At 42.2% G+C, this 15,092-nt stretch overlaps 1 protein-coding gene across 2 annotated transcripts; it reads right to left on the bottom strand.

Moving 5' to 3' along the window:
* Window positions 1-2,181: 2,181 nt before the first annotated feature.
* LDHB (lactate dehydrogenase B) lies at window positions 2,182-12,343 on the bottom strand. Of its 2 annotated transcripts, XM_009879672.1 has the most exons (7): window positions 12,202-12,343; window positions 8,687-8,804; window positions 8,026-8,199; window positions 5,729-5,902; window positions 4,294-4,411; window positions 3,293-3,416; window positions 2,182-2,533 (listed from the first exon to the last, which is right to left on the bottom strand). In XM_009879672.1, exons 1-7 carry the CDS (start codon window positions 12,325-12,327, stop codon window positions 2,366-2,368), a joined length of 1,002 nt encoding a protein of 333 aa, XP_009877974.1. In that variant the 5' UTR covers window positions 12,328-12,343; the 3' UTR covers window positions 2,182-2,365. The 2 variants fall into 2 exon arrangements, with proteins under 2 accessions (XP_009877974.1, XP_009877975.1); XM_009879673.1 differs by lacking the exon at window positions 8,026-8,199 and having other exon boundaries at window positions 12,202-12,327.
* Between the last annotated feature and the right edge of the window lie 2,749 nt (window positions 12,344-15,092).

Here is a 15,092-nt window from a genome sequence, read left to right as displayed (position 1 = left end):
TAATATGGAGAGTCTCCAAGTAACAGAAAGCGGTAGGCTGGCGTTGTGTAAGCATACATAGGGAAGCTATTCTACAGCCACGCGACTGCAATGAAGTTGGAAATGAGATTGTGTGATAAGACTCCTAACAAAAAATAATTACAATATAATCAATGTACTTGCATAGGGCCTACAAACATCAGCAAATGAAAAATAATCTGAAGAGCCTATTTATAAAATCTAAAAATCCCCTAGCCTGAGATCGTCATTCCTATTTAACAATTTTGAACCAATCCCCCATAGCACCCACAAGGCCACTTCATTGTTTTAAATTCCAAAGTTGGTACAGTGAGGCTGCTGATGTGCTAAGAAAAGTGCTCATCACACAAACCAACATTCTTTCCTCATTCCTTCAGCTCACTGCCTCACCTGTGTCCGTTCACTCTTTTTTGTCACAGACCACGCTTCTTTGTTGTAGGGGCTGTCATTACCTCTCTGGTTGCTCAATGTCTAGGCACAAAAGATCTTGTGCTGATGTTGAGTTTATGATCACTAACAAAGAAAACCTCTGTGGTCTCAGAGGGGATTGATGGAATGGTTGTCAGACGGCAGGTGACAGTAGCTTCCCAGCTCAGGCACTGATCACCATGTTCCTTTCAAGATGTCCCAACCTACTTTGGGTCTCAGTTTGCTACCCACAGAACAAGGTATGACCCTACACTTTAATGGGTGAGGAATGTACATTGATGCAATCAGGGACAAAACCCAGTTTTATTGTAGTTAAGCAATCTTTGAAAATCAAGATTCACTATCACAAGGGAAAAGGGCCCACTCCCTGTCCTCTTAAGACAACTGATACCTTTTCATGTACATCAGTCTCAAGAATCCTGCAAGATAACATCCCACAAGGTGGCTTTGAATTATTTCATTAACCAAGAATAGCGTAAGTAAGAACAAAGCCAGGAAGGAACTGTGCAAAGCTGATGATCAGCAGTTATGAGCAGAAACTTAAGCTAGTCTATCCAGGCGTGGGAAGCCTTCCAGTAAGAGCTCCAGAGTTATGAAAGCAGAGACTAACATTCCCTCTCCTATCAGTAAAGAAATCTGGCATTTAGCCTGCAACTGAGAATAAAACATGTCCTAAGGTCTCCCTGGGATACCTTCGGTAAATAATGCTGTCACCAGCATACCATGTGTGGTATTTTACAAACTACATACTTACTGAATCACAGGATAGGAGTTATCTTGCAGTATGATGGGACTTGCATGATCTTTCCCTTTAATAAGCTACAAAAATCAAGCTACTTGCTTGTGAAAGTGTTTTAGTCCACTACTCAGCATTCATGGAGCTAGAAAAAGCCTTTACATTACTCCAACTTAGTCTCAGGCCATTTGTTATGAAACAGAGACTTGCAAGTCTTAAATTATGATGCAAAATAGATGGATTTGCTACTGTTTTTCCTCTGGAGATGGTTTTGATACTGTTTTTCCTCTGGAGATACAGGTTGAGCAGTTCTAGGCATGGCAAGCAAGTACTGGCTATTTTGTGGTTAAAAATCTACTTAATAGTTATAAGTGATTAAGAAATAAAACTTTGATTTTTTTTTTTTAAATCTGCTCCCCCTGCCCCAGTATACAGGCACTTGTGAAACAATCATGCTGAAATTTAGAACAAATCAAATTGTGTCTTTAATCTTTATAAACAAGATTACCATGGGACTCATCTCAAACTTGGATTTTGATAATCAAATAGAAAAGAACCGTATTTGTTCTTTCTAAACATTATGAAGACTGGACACCAATAACAGGCAAGTAATTGAATCCAGAAGAGAAAAAGATCTACAGGACCCTTTTCTAGGGCAGTGGCATACAGCATCTTAATGTTGGCATCTTTTTGGCAGGTGGCCCAGAGGCAAATCCCCATTACATTTCCTCTACCATCAGGAAAAAATAGGAAGTACTATATAAGAAACAATCTTGGGAATGAACTATTTAGTCAGCACCTGGATTGAAACTAAATCATAGGGAAAAGGCTTCTATTATTAGTGAAATCCCACCACAGGTGACTACTTCATTGTTTCTAACCTTTTTAAAAGACATGTGTGTACACTTCCATGTAGTCGGTGGCAAGCATTAATGGAGAATGCTGCAGTAAACTGGATCATTCAAATACTGAAAATGAGTCACTAGGACAACAAAACATGCTTGAAAGTTGCTTTATTTGTTCATAAGGTCTGTGCGTTACAGCAAGCATAAATTTAGCTACTGTGGACAAAGCTCAGTCTGGAAGAGCATTAAATGTTAACCATAGAGATGTATAGTGAGTAGAGCCCACACTTGCACACAACATGCTGTTTTTCTATTGCTGGAATCTAACATTCATGAGTTACAGATCTTTAAGATCTTTCTGGATGTTCCACAATGTATCCGCGCTCTTCTTCAGCTGAGCCACCTCATCATCCTTCAGCTTTTGGTTGATGACACTTGTCAATCCAGAGGCACTTAGGACAGCAGGAAGGCTCAAGAAGACATCATTCTCAACACCATACATGCCCTGCCGCAAACAAAAGACACTCAGACATGAACCCATAACCCCAGACCTGCTTTTAGTTTATACAGCAGGAAGCCTCTGAGAGCAGAGCTCAAGACTATCTTTTTGCAACGTGCAGAACACTTTCAGTCACAATGTATTTGAGAAAATAAGTACAGAGCTGTTTTAAACTAAGTGAGTGGCAATACCAAGATTGCCGATTTCAGAAACCCCACCTCCAAAACCCTCACTTTTATTTATGTACAGCAAGTAGCTGACAAAATTCAAAGACGCAGGATTAGAGCAGGTCTTTTTTCATACTATAGAGGGAACAGTAAGTTCACCTGCTCGAAGTCCTTGCTGCACCAGAGGTTATACAGCTGGTACAGACTAGATGCAGCAAGTTACATTAGCTATACAAGGACACAGCTCTCTTCCCTAGCACATTTCTAGGCATTGGTTCATGGAATTGCAGCTGGGCCTCCATTAAGTTTTCCATTTTTGCACTGAAGCCTCCTTTTAATGCATCTGCGTGCCACACAAGGCAAACTTTACACAAGGGTAGTACAACATTGGGTAGAGTACAGATAACTTTTCAGCTCCATACTCATGAGAAGGGTAGGCTAAGAGGTCAGACTAGCAAAAAACTGCAATAGTTAGCTCACATTTTAAATTCAAATTAGTATTTTACAAAGCTCCCTTTGTTCAGCACCTTGCTAGTTGAGAATACAGCTTTTCCATAACAATATTAACTAGAGCATCCAATTAGCTACCACTTCTTACCTTTACCAGTGTTGAGACTGAATGAATCCGGCACAAGTTCTTCAGCATGGTCTCACAGAGGTCAGCAACGCTAAGGCCAATAGCCCAGTTTGTGTATCCCTTAAGTCTGATTACCTCATAGGCACTAAGGAAATATCGAAATACAGTTACATTAAGATGTCTTCAAGACACTGTGTGAATGCCAAGTCTTCAGATGAATGAGTGTTTTAGATTTTTTTTTTATGAGAAAATCCTGTGACACGCAAGTTTTGGAATCAAAGTGTCAAAGTAAGAGAGTTACGTATTTCAGCATTAGAGGATAAAGCATAAAGTCTACATTAGCCCATATTTATTATAAAAGAAGCCCTATTGTTCTCACAGGGCTGGAAAGAAAAATAGCTTCCATCCATGAACAGTTCTTAGTGTTAAGTAGAAAAAACAGACACCTACAACTGAACAAGTTCTCTATTCAAGTCAGTGGCACAGTCATTCTGAGTGCATTTGGAATAGGTAAACGTTTAGAGTCAAAGCCATGCACTACCTACACACAGCTTAATTTTTTTAACCAACATCCGCATACACTTTATACTAGTAGTCTTTATTTCACGAGTGAGACAAGCGATTCAGCAACATGTATAGTCCCCTGTAATTTTCCTAAATCAATGAATAAAATTTTCCCCAAATCAACTCCAACACTCTGCTTGCAGATACATGCCACTTTGTGTGTCCTTTGAACAAAGTTATAGTTAAGAAGCTACTTGTGAGAAAACAAGGGCACAGGGCTGTAAGCACTGCAGTTCTAAAGTGGGATGTTATGCAATAGCTTGTCTCGCTGCAGGATCATAAAGCTCTCCAACTGAAATCCTGCATTTCAGTGTTTAAACCAGTAGTTCCACTTACTCATGCAACCCTCTAAATAAAAGGGCATGAAAGCTGCAGTAGAATGGAGAGGCAATGACAAGGAGGCAGACTACCTACTTTCAGCATCCCAGATATCCACCTTATTCCTCAAGGCACTGTACCTTTCAACCACTTGCTTGTGGACATCCTTCCAGTTCTCGCCATCTTTGTCGGTTCCCATGGCAGGGTTCAGCTCCTGGAGAGGAACGCCTGCCACATTAACTCCGCTCCAAACAGCCACTGTAACAGAGAGAGAGGACTTAATAGCACTTCGCAACTCCCCCTCCACTTTTCTTAGATAAGATAACTGGGAACAAAGTAGTAGTAGCCAGAACTACAATAATATTAACTACTAATAATATTAGAGGCAGATTTCAAGTTTTCCTATAACTGCAGTTAATTCTGAGAACTCTGGGGGTCAAATATGAGACTATTTTAGCACTGACACTTTAACAAGTCAGTTGCAACACATGAACTACAGAACTTTCAGTCCTTGAAAGGTGCAGACAGCTACTTTTGAAGTCAGAAACCTTCAATCCTAACAAAAAGGCACACCTTAGTTTTAAAAGGCTGAACAGCTAACTGTACTCAAAAACTACAAAAAAGTATGTATTTGCTGTGCCACTAATCAGAATTAGGGTTAGCCTTCAAGGATTCTACTCTTATTTCCCTGAGTAATAGGATAGCAATATGGAAACTTAGAATACCAAGAGAGGAATTTGCACATCTCCCTTCATATTGGAAGCTTACAGGCAGACTTATTCACTGTTCCTGTGAATTAAGTAGGAAATTTCTCACTTAATTCAAAGCAAAAGCAGCTGTAACAGTGAAGCAAGATAAGCTCTGTGTATGCTCAGTCAAGCTCTGCTCCCATTACAGCATAGGACTGGCTTCAGTAGATATTGTTGTTGATCAGACACTGTACTTCAATCAAACACAATGGGACACTGAAGAGGTGGCTTCCTTAAAAATACCCAGCACTAAAACATAAAGCAGTACCAATCTACACAGTTGTTCTGCTGCGTTTCAGACTTGAAACACATGAGCTGAACTAAGACGAATAAGGTTCTTTGATTTCACGTGGTTTTAAAATCATCTTCTCTTAAATAGCATGGAGAAAAGTTACAAAATAAGGTAAGGGATAATTTTGTTAGCCTGAACCTGGATTGCTAGCTTTTTCTACTACTTGCAACAAGCTCTGCCATTGACCTAACAAGCACTAATATTGCTTTCAGAGGAGAACTGTGTTATAGACTTATGATACTTCAAAAACTGAGGATAAACAGAAGTATAAGCTGTAGCCTTTAGGACACAACTTTAGCTAACAGAACTGGCCTTTTCAGTTCAGGGTTTAATCATACAGCCACAATCACTTATTAGAAGCACGTAGCTAGATTTCCTGGACTTGTCTCAACTCTAATCTTCATAAAAGTACACCAAAGTACTAGTTACTCAAGCTCAGCTGCATCTGTTCTTTCAGAATGTGGTAACACCCCCTAGGCCTCAACCTCTAACACTGTACCGCGTATTCCCAAGGAGGTCAGAATGGCTCCTTACCACTAGAATCACCATGTTCTCCCAAGATCCAGCCATGGCAGCTAGTTGGGTGGATACCAAGTCTCTCAGACATCAGATAGCGAAATCTAGCTGTGTCAAGATTGCAGCCACTTCCAATCACACGGTGTTTTGGCAGGCCACTCAGCTTCCATGTGACATAGGTTAATATATCCACTGAAAAGAAGAACATGCACAGTAAATGAAGCAATTCACATACACCAAGAGGAATGCTCCAACAATTACTTTGCTGTAGGCAATCAGGAGGACTCCAAACAGTTGGGCTCATTGGTCACAGCATTTTAGGTCTGACTATTTGGGGTCTGACAGCTTGAAATTTAGGACCCCTCTAGCTACTGCTCAAAAAAATTGAGGTAGGTCTTCAGAAATTAGTATCCTACTTGCTGAAGTTGGAGACGCTTTTTTGTCACAGCTAAATCCCTACAGCACCCAGAATTGGGACTGGACTCTTCATATGGCTAAAACATTCAAGCAATTTCCTGAAGTAATGTTACTTTGCGCTTCATCACAATAAGAGGTAAAACAATTGAAAATGAAACATGTTTGGGATTTACACACTCTGTTTCTAGTTGGTAACTACTGCAGGTTGATTTCTTAACAGATTTGTGCATTAAGCAGTTTCTGCATTAATTACCTCTGCAGCATAAAAAGCTAGATGAGCTCTATGCTTTGGCTGCACGCAGCCCTAAAAATACAATTTTAGGAAAAAAATAAAGACAAACAACTTAGGTTTGGGCAGGCAGAGAAGACTGTAAGCGGAGAGAGGAAAAAAAAAATAAATCACACACCTCTAATCCGTAGCTCAAAGCAACAATAAACAGGCTGCAATGATTATGGCTCCAGAATTCTCAAAAGCCAGCCAGTTCTCAGAAGGGAATATATTTGTGTATACATATATAGCACCTTGCTGTTACAAGTGGCACGCTCATCAGGCACAGTTTCCCTACCACTCCAGTCATGGTAGTTCCTGCCAGAATCACAGTAGTCCATACAGACTACAGAACACCCCTCTATCAAACACCTAAATTTGCTCTGGACAGTCTGGCTTTCACATTAGGTGCTGAGACACCCCCAAACTTTGAGCTCTGCTTTGTAATCTCATCATTGGCCTACAGTAGGGCTTTCCACTCAGGACAGGCTGCAAACACAGCTATCTAAACTACAGCCCAGACAGATCTAGGAAAGTTAAACAAAACAGGGAAGGACATCAAGGTCACACACCAGCAGACACCCCCTGACGCTCTGGCACCCTTGAGGGTCCTTCTCATGGGCCCACAATAACTTCCACTATATAAAACTAGTAGACAAAATTCCACACATTGACAAAAAAAGCCTTATAAAAATAATTCTGAAAAAAGCAATATGCAGTTCTCCTCCTGCAGCTGCTCTGCTGGAGAAAAGTCTATCATTTGAATTCAGCCTTGCTAGAACAAGAACAATTTAATCTTTGACTCAACTTGATTTTTAGATAAGTGTTTAAAATTGCTGTAAGTTATTGTACTTGCACAGTAGCCACTTGCTCAGTATACTAGTATTCAGTAGTAGTAATTGTATACCAGCTAATTACTCAACCACCAGCTGAGTCACTAGCTTTACACACACTGTTTTGACTCTGCCAAGTTATCTTTAAAAGCAGTGTTCCTTCATTGCCAGGGCTCTGTAGTGATGGCTTTACTCAGATGTTGAATCAAGTAGAGACAGCCCTACAGAGACACCCTACAAAGCACATCAGCTTTAGACATCCAGAAGTCCAAGCTGTCCCAGTACAAAAAGATCCTTGCAAGTTAGCACACGAATATGTGTAATCAGTTATAACTCTTTTGTAATCCAAAACTATATGGTACAGTTAGCCTTTCCCCCACCATAAGCTTTAGCATGCAAATATTTTTTCCTGAAAATACAGCCAAGACTGTAAATTCTTAATCCTAAAAAAGTCACCATATCATATCCAGACACAAAAGAAAGTTATGATTTATAAACAATTTAAGAGCTAAATGGATGTCATCTTTCGAGATGAAAGTTTTAAGCTACCTACTGCTTAGGCCAAAGTATGTAAAGAACTGAAGTATTTACCTTTTAAAATATGGACACCATGAGAAGTTCGTAATAAAGACAGCCTCAGAATATTAGTTTGTATTCTGCTGTTAGCAACTACATGTCAGATGTCCACACAAACGGAGCTACTGATTTTCAACATTAAATTTGTATTTGGGAAGATTGATAAAGCAACATTTCTGGCAAATAGAATTTATGAGTGTCCTAGTATAAGACTGCCTTACCTGGGTTGGAAACCACCAGGATGGTGCAGTTGGGACTGTATTTAACAATCTGAGGAATGATATGTTTGAAGACATTCACATTCCTCTGAACCAGGTTGAGACGACTCTCCCCCTCTTGCTGACGAACTCCTGCAGTTACTACCACTATCTTGGAGTTGGCTGTGACAGCATAGTCTACAACACAGCATGGGGAAAAGGATACAGAATGCATTAAATAGACTTATCACTAATCCTAATAGCATTCATAGAGGTATTATTGGTAGTGCATACATTCAAACCCCAAAAACATGAAACACCACTACTAAAGACAGCCATCCCCTGATATATCAATACATGGGTCTTGAATGTGCATTCAACTCCTCTGAATCTCATTTTCACTATCCAAATAAAATACTATTTCTTGTACATCAAAGAGGTACCAGAGTTTCGTTAAAATAAATTTTATTCAACAAGCCCAAAACAGTAAAGTGACCATTAGAGATGCAAGAGAAGGCCCAGGTTAAGAGCCACTCCCTTGTTATGGTGTTCACCTGAAGTCTCACCCCAAAACTTTAACTTTTCAATGCCAAATCCTTAAGAGTTCTTTATGGCTACACAACTAATGCTCCACTATTAAGTAAATTCACAGAATACCAGTATTAAATAAAAGAAACAGGTTCACCTTTGTCTGCCACAATCTTGTGAGTGCGAAGGAACAAGCTCCCATGCTGTAAGTCCATCATTTCTCCTTTTAGTTTGTCTTCCAAAACATCAACCAGAGCAAGCTCATCACAAAGATCCTGAAGAAAACAACAAAGCAGTTAACGTGCATTTTAAAGTTACTCCCAATTTGAGCTACATTATATTTTAAAGTGACATGTTACAGAACTGAAAGCATCTCTTCTCCAAAGGTAAACCAGTAGGACAGCACTGTCTTGGTGTTCCAATGTTATCTCACAGTAAAGTCAGAGGCTACTACTGCACAGGTTCATAGAACTCATTCATATTTGCTAAAAGAAGATATTTGCAGGGAGTTTGAGTGCACAGCTAACCCTTTGCTAATAAGGCACTTCACAATGTAGTTATCTTAGGAAAAGAGTTGCATCTTTCAGAGTCATAACGAACTATCCAGCAAATATGCCTATTTTAAATATTTAAATATCTAACACACCACATAATTATCAAATAAATATTTGCTTATAACACTCCTTCAACCAATTCATTTCACAAGAACTAGAATGGGAACAGACTTATTTTCCTCAATATTAAAAATAGTATCAAACAGATTCTTTACCCAACTTTCTCAACTAGAGCTACTGCATCGTATTAACTTTGCGGAACAGATTTAGCTGTGTATGCTGCTTGTCCAGCCAGGTTAAGTTGGGGGAAAATGCCACATAGCCTCAGAACAGGAAAACACTGAATTATAGGGGTGGAGAAAAAAGGCATTCTGCTATAATGCAAAGTTTTACTGCCATTTGACAGACGTGTTTACTCCCCTTGTAAATTCTACTATACTTAAAGGCTTATCATTCAGTAAGTTATACTGAGATTCAAATTACTACTTCTTTCTATTTTCCTAGGTATCTACAACCCTTTGAAAGCAGTAAAGTCACTTTTATGCTACTGAAAATATTACTACAAGCAAGCTTCTGTGTTTATTTTTATATGAAGAGCTAACACTCATTACTTCACATGGAAATACTAATTATTAGCCTCAACTAAACTACTTTAAACATGCAACAATATGCGCTCTTTCTCATGGAACAATGTATTTAACAGCAGGCAACTTTAAGTTTTTCATTTTATACTTTAAAAGCATGTTAAGAGTTTATTGCTTTTCTGCATTGTTTCCTTTCACAGCTGATTTGATCAACTGCTGAACAAAAAACATATGAATCCATATCTGCACTGGGTCTGTTCTCAAGATAGTCTGCAGGGTAAAATTAAAGTCTCAGTTATTTAAACATTATGCAAAAGTATCCATAACTGAAGTCTCTGGTGTTAAACTAAGAAGTTAGTGTATTCAGAATTTGAAAAAAGACTGTGTGCAGATGTGTGATTATGGACAGATTTATACCCATACAGTCTAACAACATGGGACTTCCTCACTCCAGGCCTTGCGACCAGTAGTCACCAGACTCAGCAGGTTCAAGGAACCAGTTCTCACTGAAACAGAAGAGCACCTGGAATAGCTCCAATGTCCAATTTCATGAATTTGCATCAGTGTTGCCTAGAGAAGAATTTGCCTCATTATTAGCACACAGGAATGAAGTCTACACAATCACCAAATGCAGCTTAAAATATTCTGATTGGAAGCAGCTGACTTGTGACTGTGGAGATGTTTCCATTTCTAAAACAGTATGGCAACATCAGTGACCTGTTTCTAACTGTGAGGGAGCTAAAAATAACCAACATGGAAGCTTTAGTGTCATTCAAATTTATATATTAAATACTACACCAGAAAAACTGAAGTTAGTATTATCACACTGTTTCATTTTATAAAATTCAAAGCCATCTAAAACTCAACTGCATCTACGTTTTAAAGTATAGGAAATTAAGTGCAAAATTTTATGCCACAGTTTAACAAAAAGACGTCTTGGGGAGCCAACCACCATGCCCAAGTCAAAGCCACATCTAATTCAGTGACAAGAATCAGATGGTTTTGTTACAAAAAATGTTTTCCTGCAGCTTATACTTGTGAGAGAATAAGCAAGCAGAAGCCTGGTTGAAATAAACTCCATTATGCCATAATGCAAGCTTGAAAAATTTAAAAACAGTTTTTACTCTGGGTTTGGTGCAAGCAACTCATTAATAGCAAAACTGTGCCTAGATTTCTGAACATACAATTTGATCCTACTTAGAGCAGTGTAATAAACACAGACAAATGCTGGATTGTAGTGAAGGGGTGGTAACTTCACCTGACTCCCTCACTGCCAACCTTACAGGTTACAGTACTCCTTCAAAAACAAATGAGTTCAGACCACAAGAGGCAAACATTTGCTTAAGAAAAAATACAAATACTCAGATACTCACAGTGAATTGTCATTGGTGTTCCATTAAATTTCTTCTTTAATTATGCAGTTTTAAAAACTATTTGTTACTTTCACATCAGTACTTAGTTTCACTGGGGCCCTTTCTTATTGTCTGTCAGTTTTTCTGTGCTCACAAGGCTCATGAATATCAGCAAGTGAAAACCCTTAAGTTTTTTTAATATAATTAAAACCCCAATACTTTAAAATATGCATCCTCAAGGTAACAGGTAGAGGACAGATCATCTTCAAATAAAATACAGCTAGGTTAGTAGTACCTGCAAGATTTTTGATCTCACTGTGAGCTACATGATTTAACATCTGCCCCTGCAGCAGGTAGGGCTTATCTGTTTATGCCTTCTTTAAAAAAAAAAATCTGCAGTTCCCACATGTCTTTTCAAGAAAAACTTGATTCCTCTCATGCTCTTTTAAGTCATTCACAATATTCTCTAAAAACAAAGTGCAAAGTACAAGATATCCTTATTGCATAATAAGCCTTTGCTTTGCTTAAAGACTGCAACATGAGATTTGCCAAAAAAAAAAAACCACCCAGAAACCACTAACAGGAAAAGTCAGAATAACCTCAGAGTCCAACCTGCTATTTTTAAACTAGCTAAAACCTCTCTGGAAACAATAAAGCCATATAACCAAGCAATAAGGGCTTAAGAAAAATAATGCCTGCTACTGAAGGGGATAGCAGTATTTTCAGTTATTATGGCACGTATGCATTAAAAGAGTAAAAATCAAACATGCATAGTTCTGATTCCTATCCCATATTTCACATGGATTCCTGCTCTGTCTGCATTCTTTGCCCAGCGGAGCTCCCCCACCAAGCGAGCTCCAGCTTTGTCGTGGAAGAATACGAAAACTGAAAAGAAAGAAAAGTTTGGCAGGGGCTTCACCACATTTTCCCAGCAGCCTGCAAAATAACTCTGCCTTAATGAGAGATGTATTTGCTAAGCACAGATGGGAAGGTGACACAACAAGGAGAAACTGAATGGGGAGGTCAGCCTTGCGTGAAAAGTGTAGGTCACTGCTTGCTTACGCGAACCACGAATGGTTCATTCCTGTACTACTGACTTTCCCACCATTTGCTAAGACAAACAGGCAGTGGGGAACATTACAGCACCAGGAGCTTGCATAGCACATTGTCCTTGAGCCGTACCTTTCCAAGGATGCTGATAGCACAGGCCATCCCAACCTGTCCAACGCCCACAACAGTTATCTTGTTGTTTGGGACGGTGGCTCCCGCAGCAATGGGGGTGATCAGCTTCTCCTTGAGAGTAGCCATGGTGTTCTGCAAGGAGAGGAGGGCAAGATTTGGTTTGAAGCGAGCTGGCGGGAACCAAAACGCACACTCCGCATTCAAGAGGTCATCTGCCACAGCCGGAAACTTGTCGGTGGAAGTGCTGCGAGTCATTGCCAACGGGCGCTTTTACGTAAGGCAGTGCATGGGCACGCTGCCCTTGCTTGAAGGGCTCCTTCCACCCCACCAGTTACCAGCCCACCCACCCCTCCTTGGCTGCAGGGCTCTGGCTCCCATCCCTCCCTACATTCGAGGGGCTGAAGGAGTGGGGGACAGTGGTTATTTTGGCAGGACCTAACAGAATACCCTTCTGTTTGCAGCATGTCCAGAGCCTCTCTGCTGAAGACAAGAAATACCTCCTGCATTGATGGCTCTTTGGCATTCACCTCCCTTCCAGCAGGGCTGCGGGACTGGTAATAAAACCACGAACCAGTTCGGCAGCAATAAGCCTGCTGGGATTTCCCCGGCTCGTTTCCGCTCGGCCCCGATGCTCCCTGCGCTCAACCCACGGAGCCCTCCGCGGTGCCCAGGCACATCCCTCCATCTCTCCATCCATCCATCCATCCCACCCCCTCCCCGCCTCGCCGGTACCCGAGGTCACCCCGCGGGTTCCTCGTCGCCATCCCACCCAAACCCTCAGGACCCCACAGCCTGACTCCGGCCACCGCACCCCAGCGATGCTGCGACCGATCACGCCGGGATGCTCAGCCCCGAGGGAAGGCCCCCGGCGGGACCGAGCCACCCGGGGCGGCCCTGCAGCATCCCCCCCCTCCCCGCCTCCATCCCGCAGAGGGGTCCCCCCCAGCTCCGCTCCCCCCGTACCCACCAGCGAGTCTCAGAGCGGGCAGAGAAGAGGAGCGCTGCCGTCCGGGGTTCGGGCAATGAGGGTTCGGGGAATGAGGGCTCGGGCAATGAGGGCTCCGCAGCGGAAGGGGCGGCCCGGAGGGCAGGGCCGGGACGGAACGGGCCTTCCCCCCGCCGCGCCCACCGGGGCGTTCCTCAGCGCCAATTTGGGGGGAGGTGGCGGCCGCCGCGCTCAATCGCCGCCAAGGACGGAGGCTCAAGGGTGCCGCCGCCCCGCCCCGGCTGCCCCCCTCCGCCGTGTCCCCGGCGGGACAATGGCACGCCTGGCGTCACACAGAAACGCGGTGGCAGGAACGAGGACTGGAACGTGATGCGGCGCCACAAGTGCTCCTTTCCCCCTCTCCGTTCCCCCCGTACCGACTATCGCGCCGCGTCCCCAGGAGGGCATCGCTTTGAAATTGGGATCTGTAGGGCCTGCGGAATGAGCTCCCCCACCCCCCCTGGGGCGCGGATGGAGTTTTGTGCCTTTAGTTAAAGCGGTGAGGACATCCAGCGCTGTAGGTGACCGGGAAAAGTCAGTTGCTGCGAGACGCCTTTCCTCTGACCCATGGAATAGATCGGCTGAAATTTTGGGCATGCGATTTGCCGCCGTTGCTGAACAGGGAGGAAGGGATGTGTTGAAATTCCTGCGGGACCAGTGCATGTGAAATAGGAAAAAATAGCAAAAAACGTTTTTTTCCTTATGCTGTAACATCACTTCTTTCTAGCTGTCAACGGAGAAAGTAGAGGCAAAACACCGATTTGTACACATTTCCAGTTTCCCTGGCAGAAAAAAAAAAATAAACAGAGCACTTTGGGTTCCTCGTCACACGTGATTAACTCTCTCTCACAAGAGGGAAAACAGAACGGTAGATTCCAGAGTCCTCCCAAATAAGTCACTGGGTTAAACGTGACTAGGCAGAGAGCCTAGCCCTTCCCGGCTAAGACTATGGTTACCTTTTTTTTTCTGTTGTTGTGGCCAGTTTAAGGTTTTATTGATTTTTATTTATTTATTTATTTTATTTTGCCAGGTATTTTGCCAGGTGACTAATAACTGGATTAATTCCCTCTGGCTCACCAAGCAGCCAAACAAAACGCTGGTGCCAGCGTGAGGGAGGTGGTGAGCACCAGTGGTGAGGAAAGGGTGAAACTTGCTTTTCTGGGCAGCAGGACAGATTCATGCTGGCTTTAAATGACAATCCAACCATGACCTACTTTGCTTCTTGACGTTCTTTGACATTGCAAAGGGTCCTCTGGAGGGAAAGGAAAGAGTTAAGCTATCCCCATGGCACTTCAGGCAGAGACTTGCTGTAAGGGAATAAATCCAAGACTGGTAACTACAGGTGAAATGGGAGTTGGAGGTAAATAATAATTACGCAGTGAAATGTAAGGGTAGGAAAGTCTATGCTGTATAATCAAAACGGGAACACGCACAGCTGAACTTTTAAGAAAAGAAGGGGGAAGGGAGAAGGAAAGGTACAGGAGAGGTGAGGGAAGGATCAGAGCAAGGTTTTTTCATTCCTGCACCAGAACCAAGGGGCTGCGCTTCTCCCGCCAGTGCCTGTTGTGAACAGCATTCGCCACTGCATTATGTCTTCTTTGGACAGGATCCTTCAACACCAACGATCAATTATCACAGTAGCCTTTGTCATTAGATATTAGGAAGAAGGTTTTCACTTTAAGGATGGTAAGGCGCTGGAACAGGTTGCCCAGAGAAGTTGTGGATGCCCCATCCCTGGAGGTGTTCAAGGCCAGGCTGGATGGGGCTTTGAGCAACCTGGTCTAGTGGAAGGTGTCTCTGCCCATGGCAGGGGGGTTGGAACTAGATGATCTTTAAGGTCCCTTCCAACCTAAACCATTCTATGATTCTATGCTTAAATAGAGAGGAAAATGCTACTTTCCTGTTT

The sequence above is a fragment of the Charadrius vociferus genome, unplaced genomic scaffold (assembly GCF_000708025.1).
Source record: "Charadrius vociferus isolate BGI_N301 unplaced genomic scaffold, ASM70802v2 scaffold90, whole genome shotgun sequence".
Taxonomy (NCBI): Eukaryota; Metazoa; Chordata; class Aves; order Charadriiformes; family Charadriidae; genus Charadrius; species Charadrius vociferus.
Note: the sequence above shows the minus strand (reverse complement) of the source record. Positions and strands in the feature narration are given on the sequence as shown.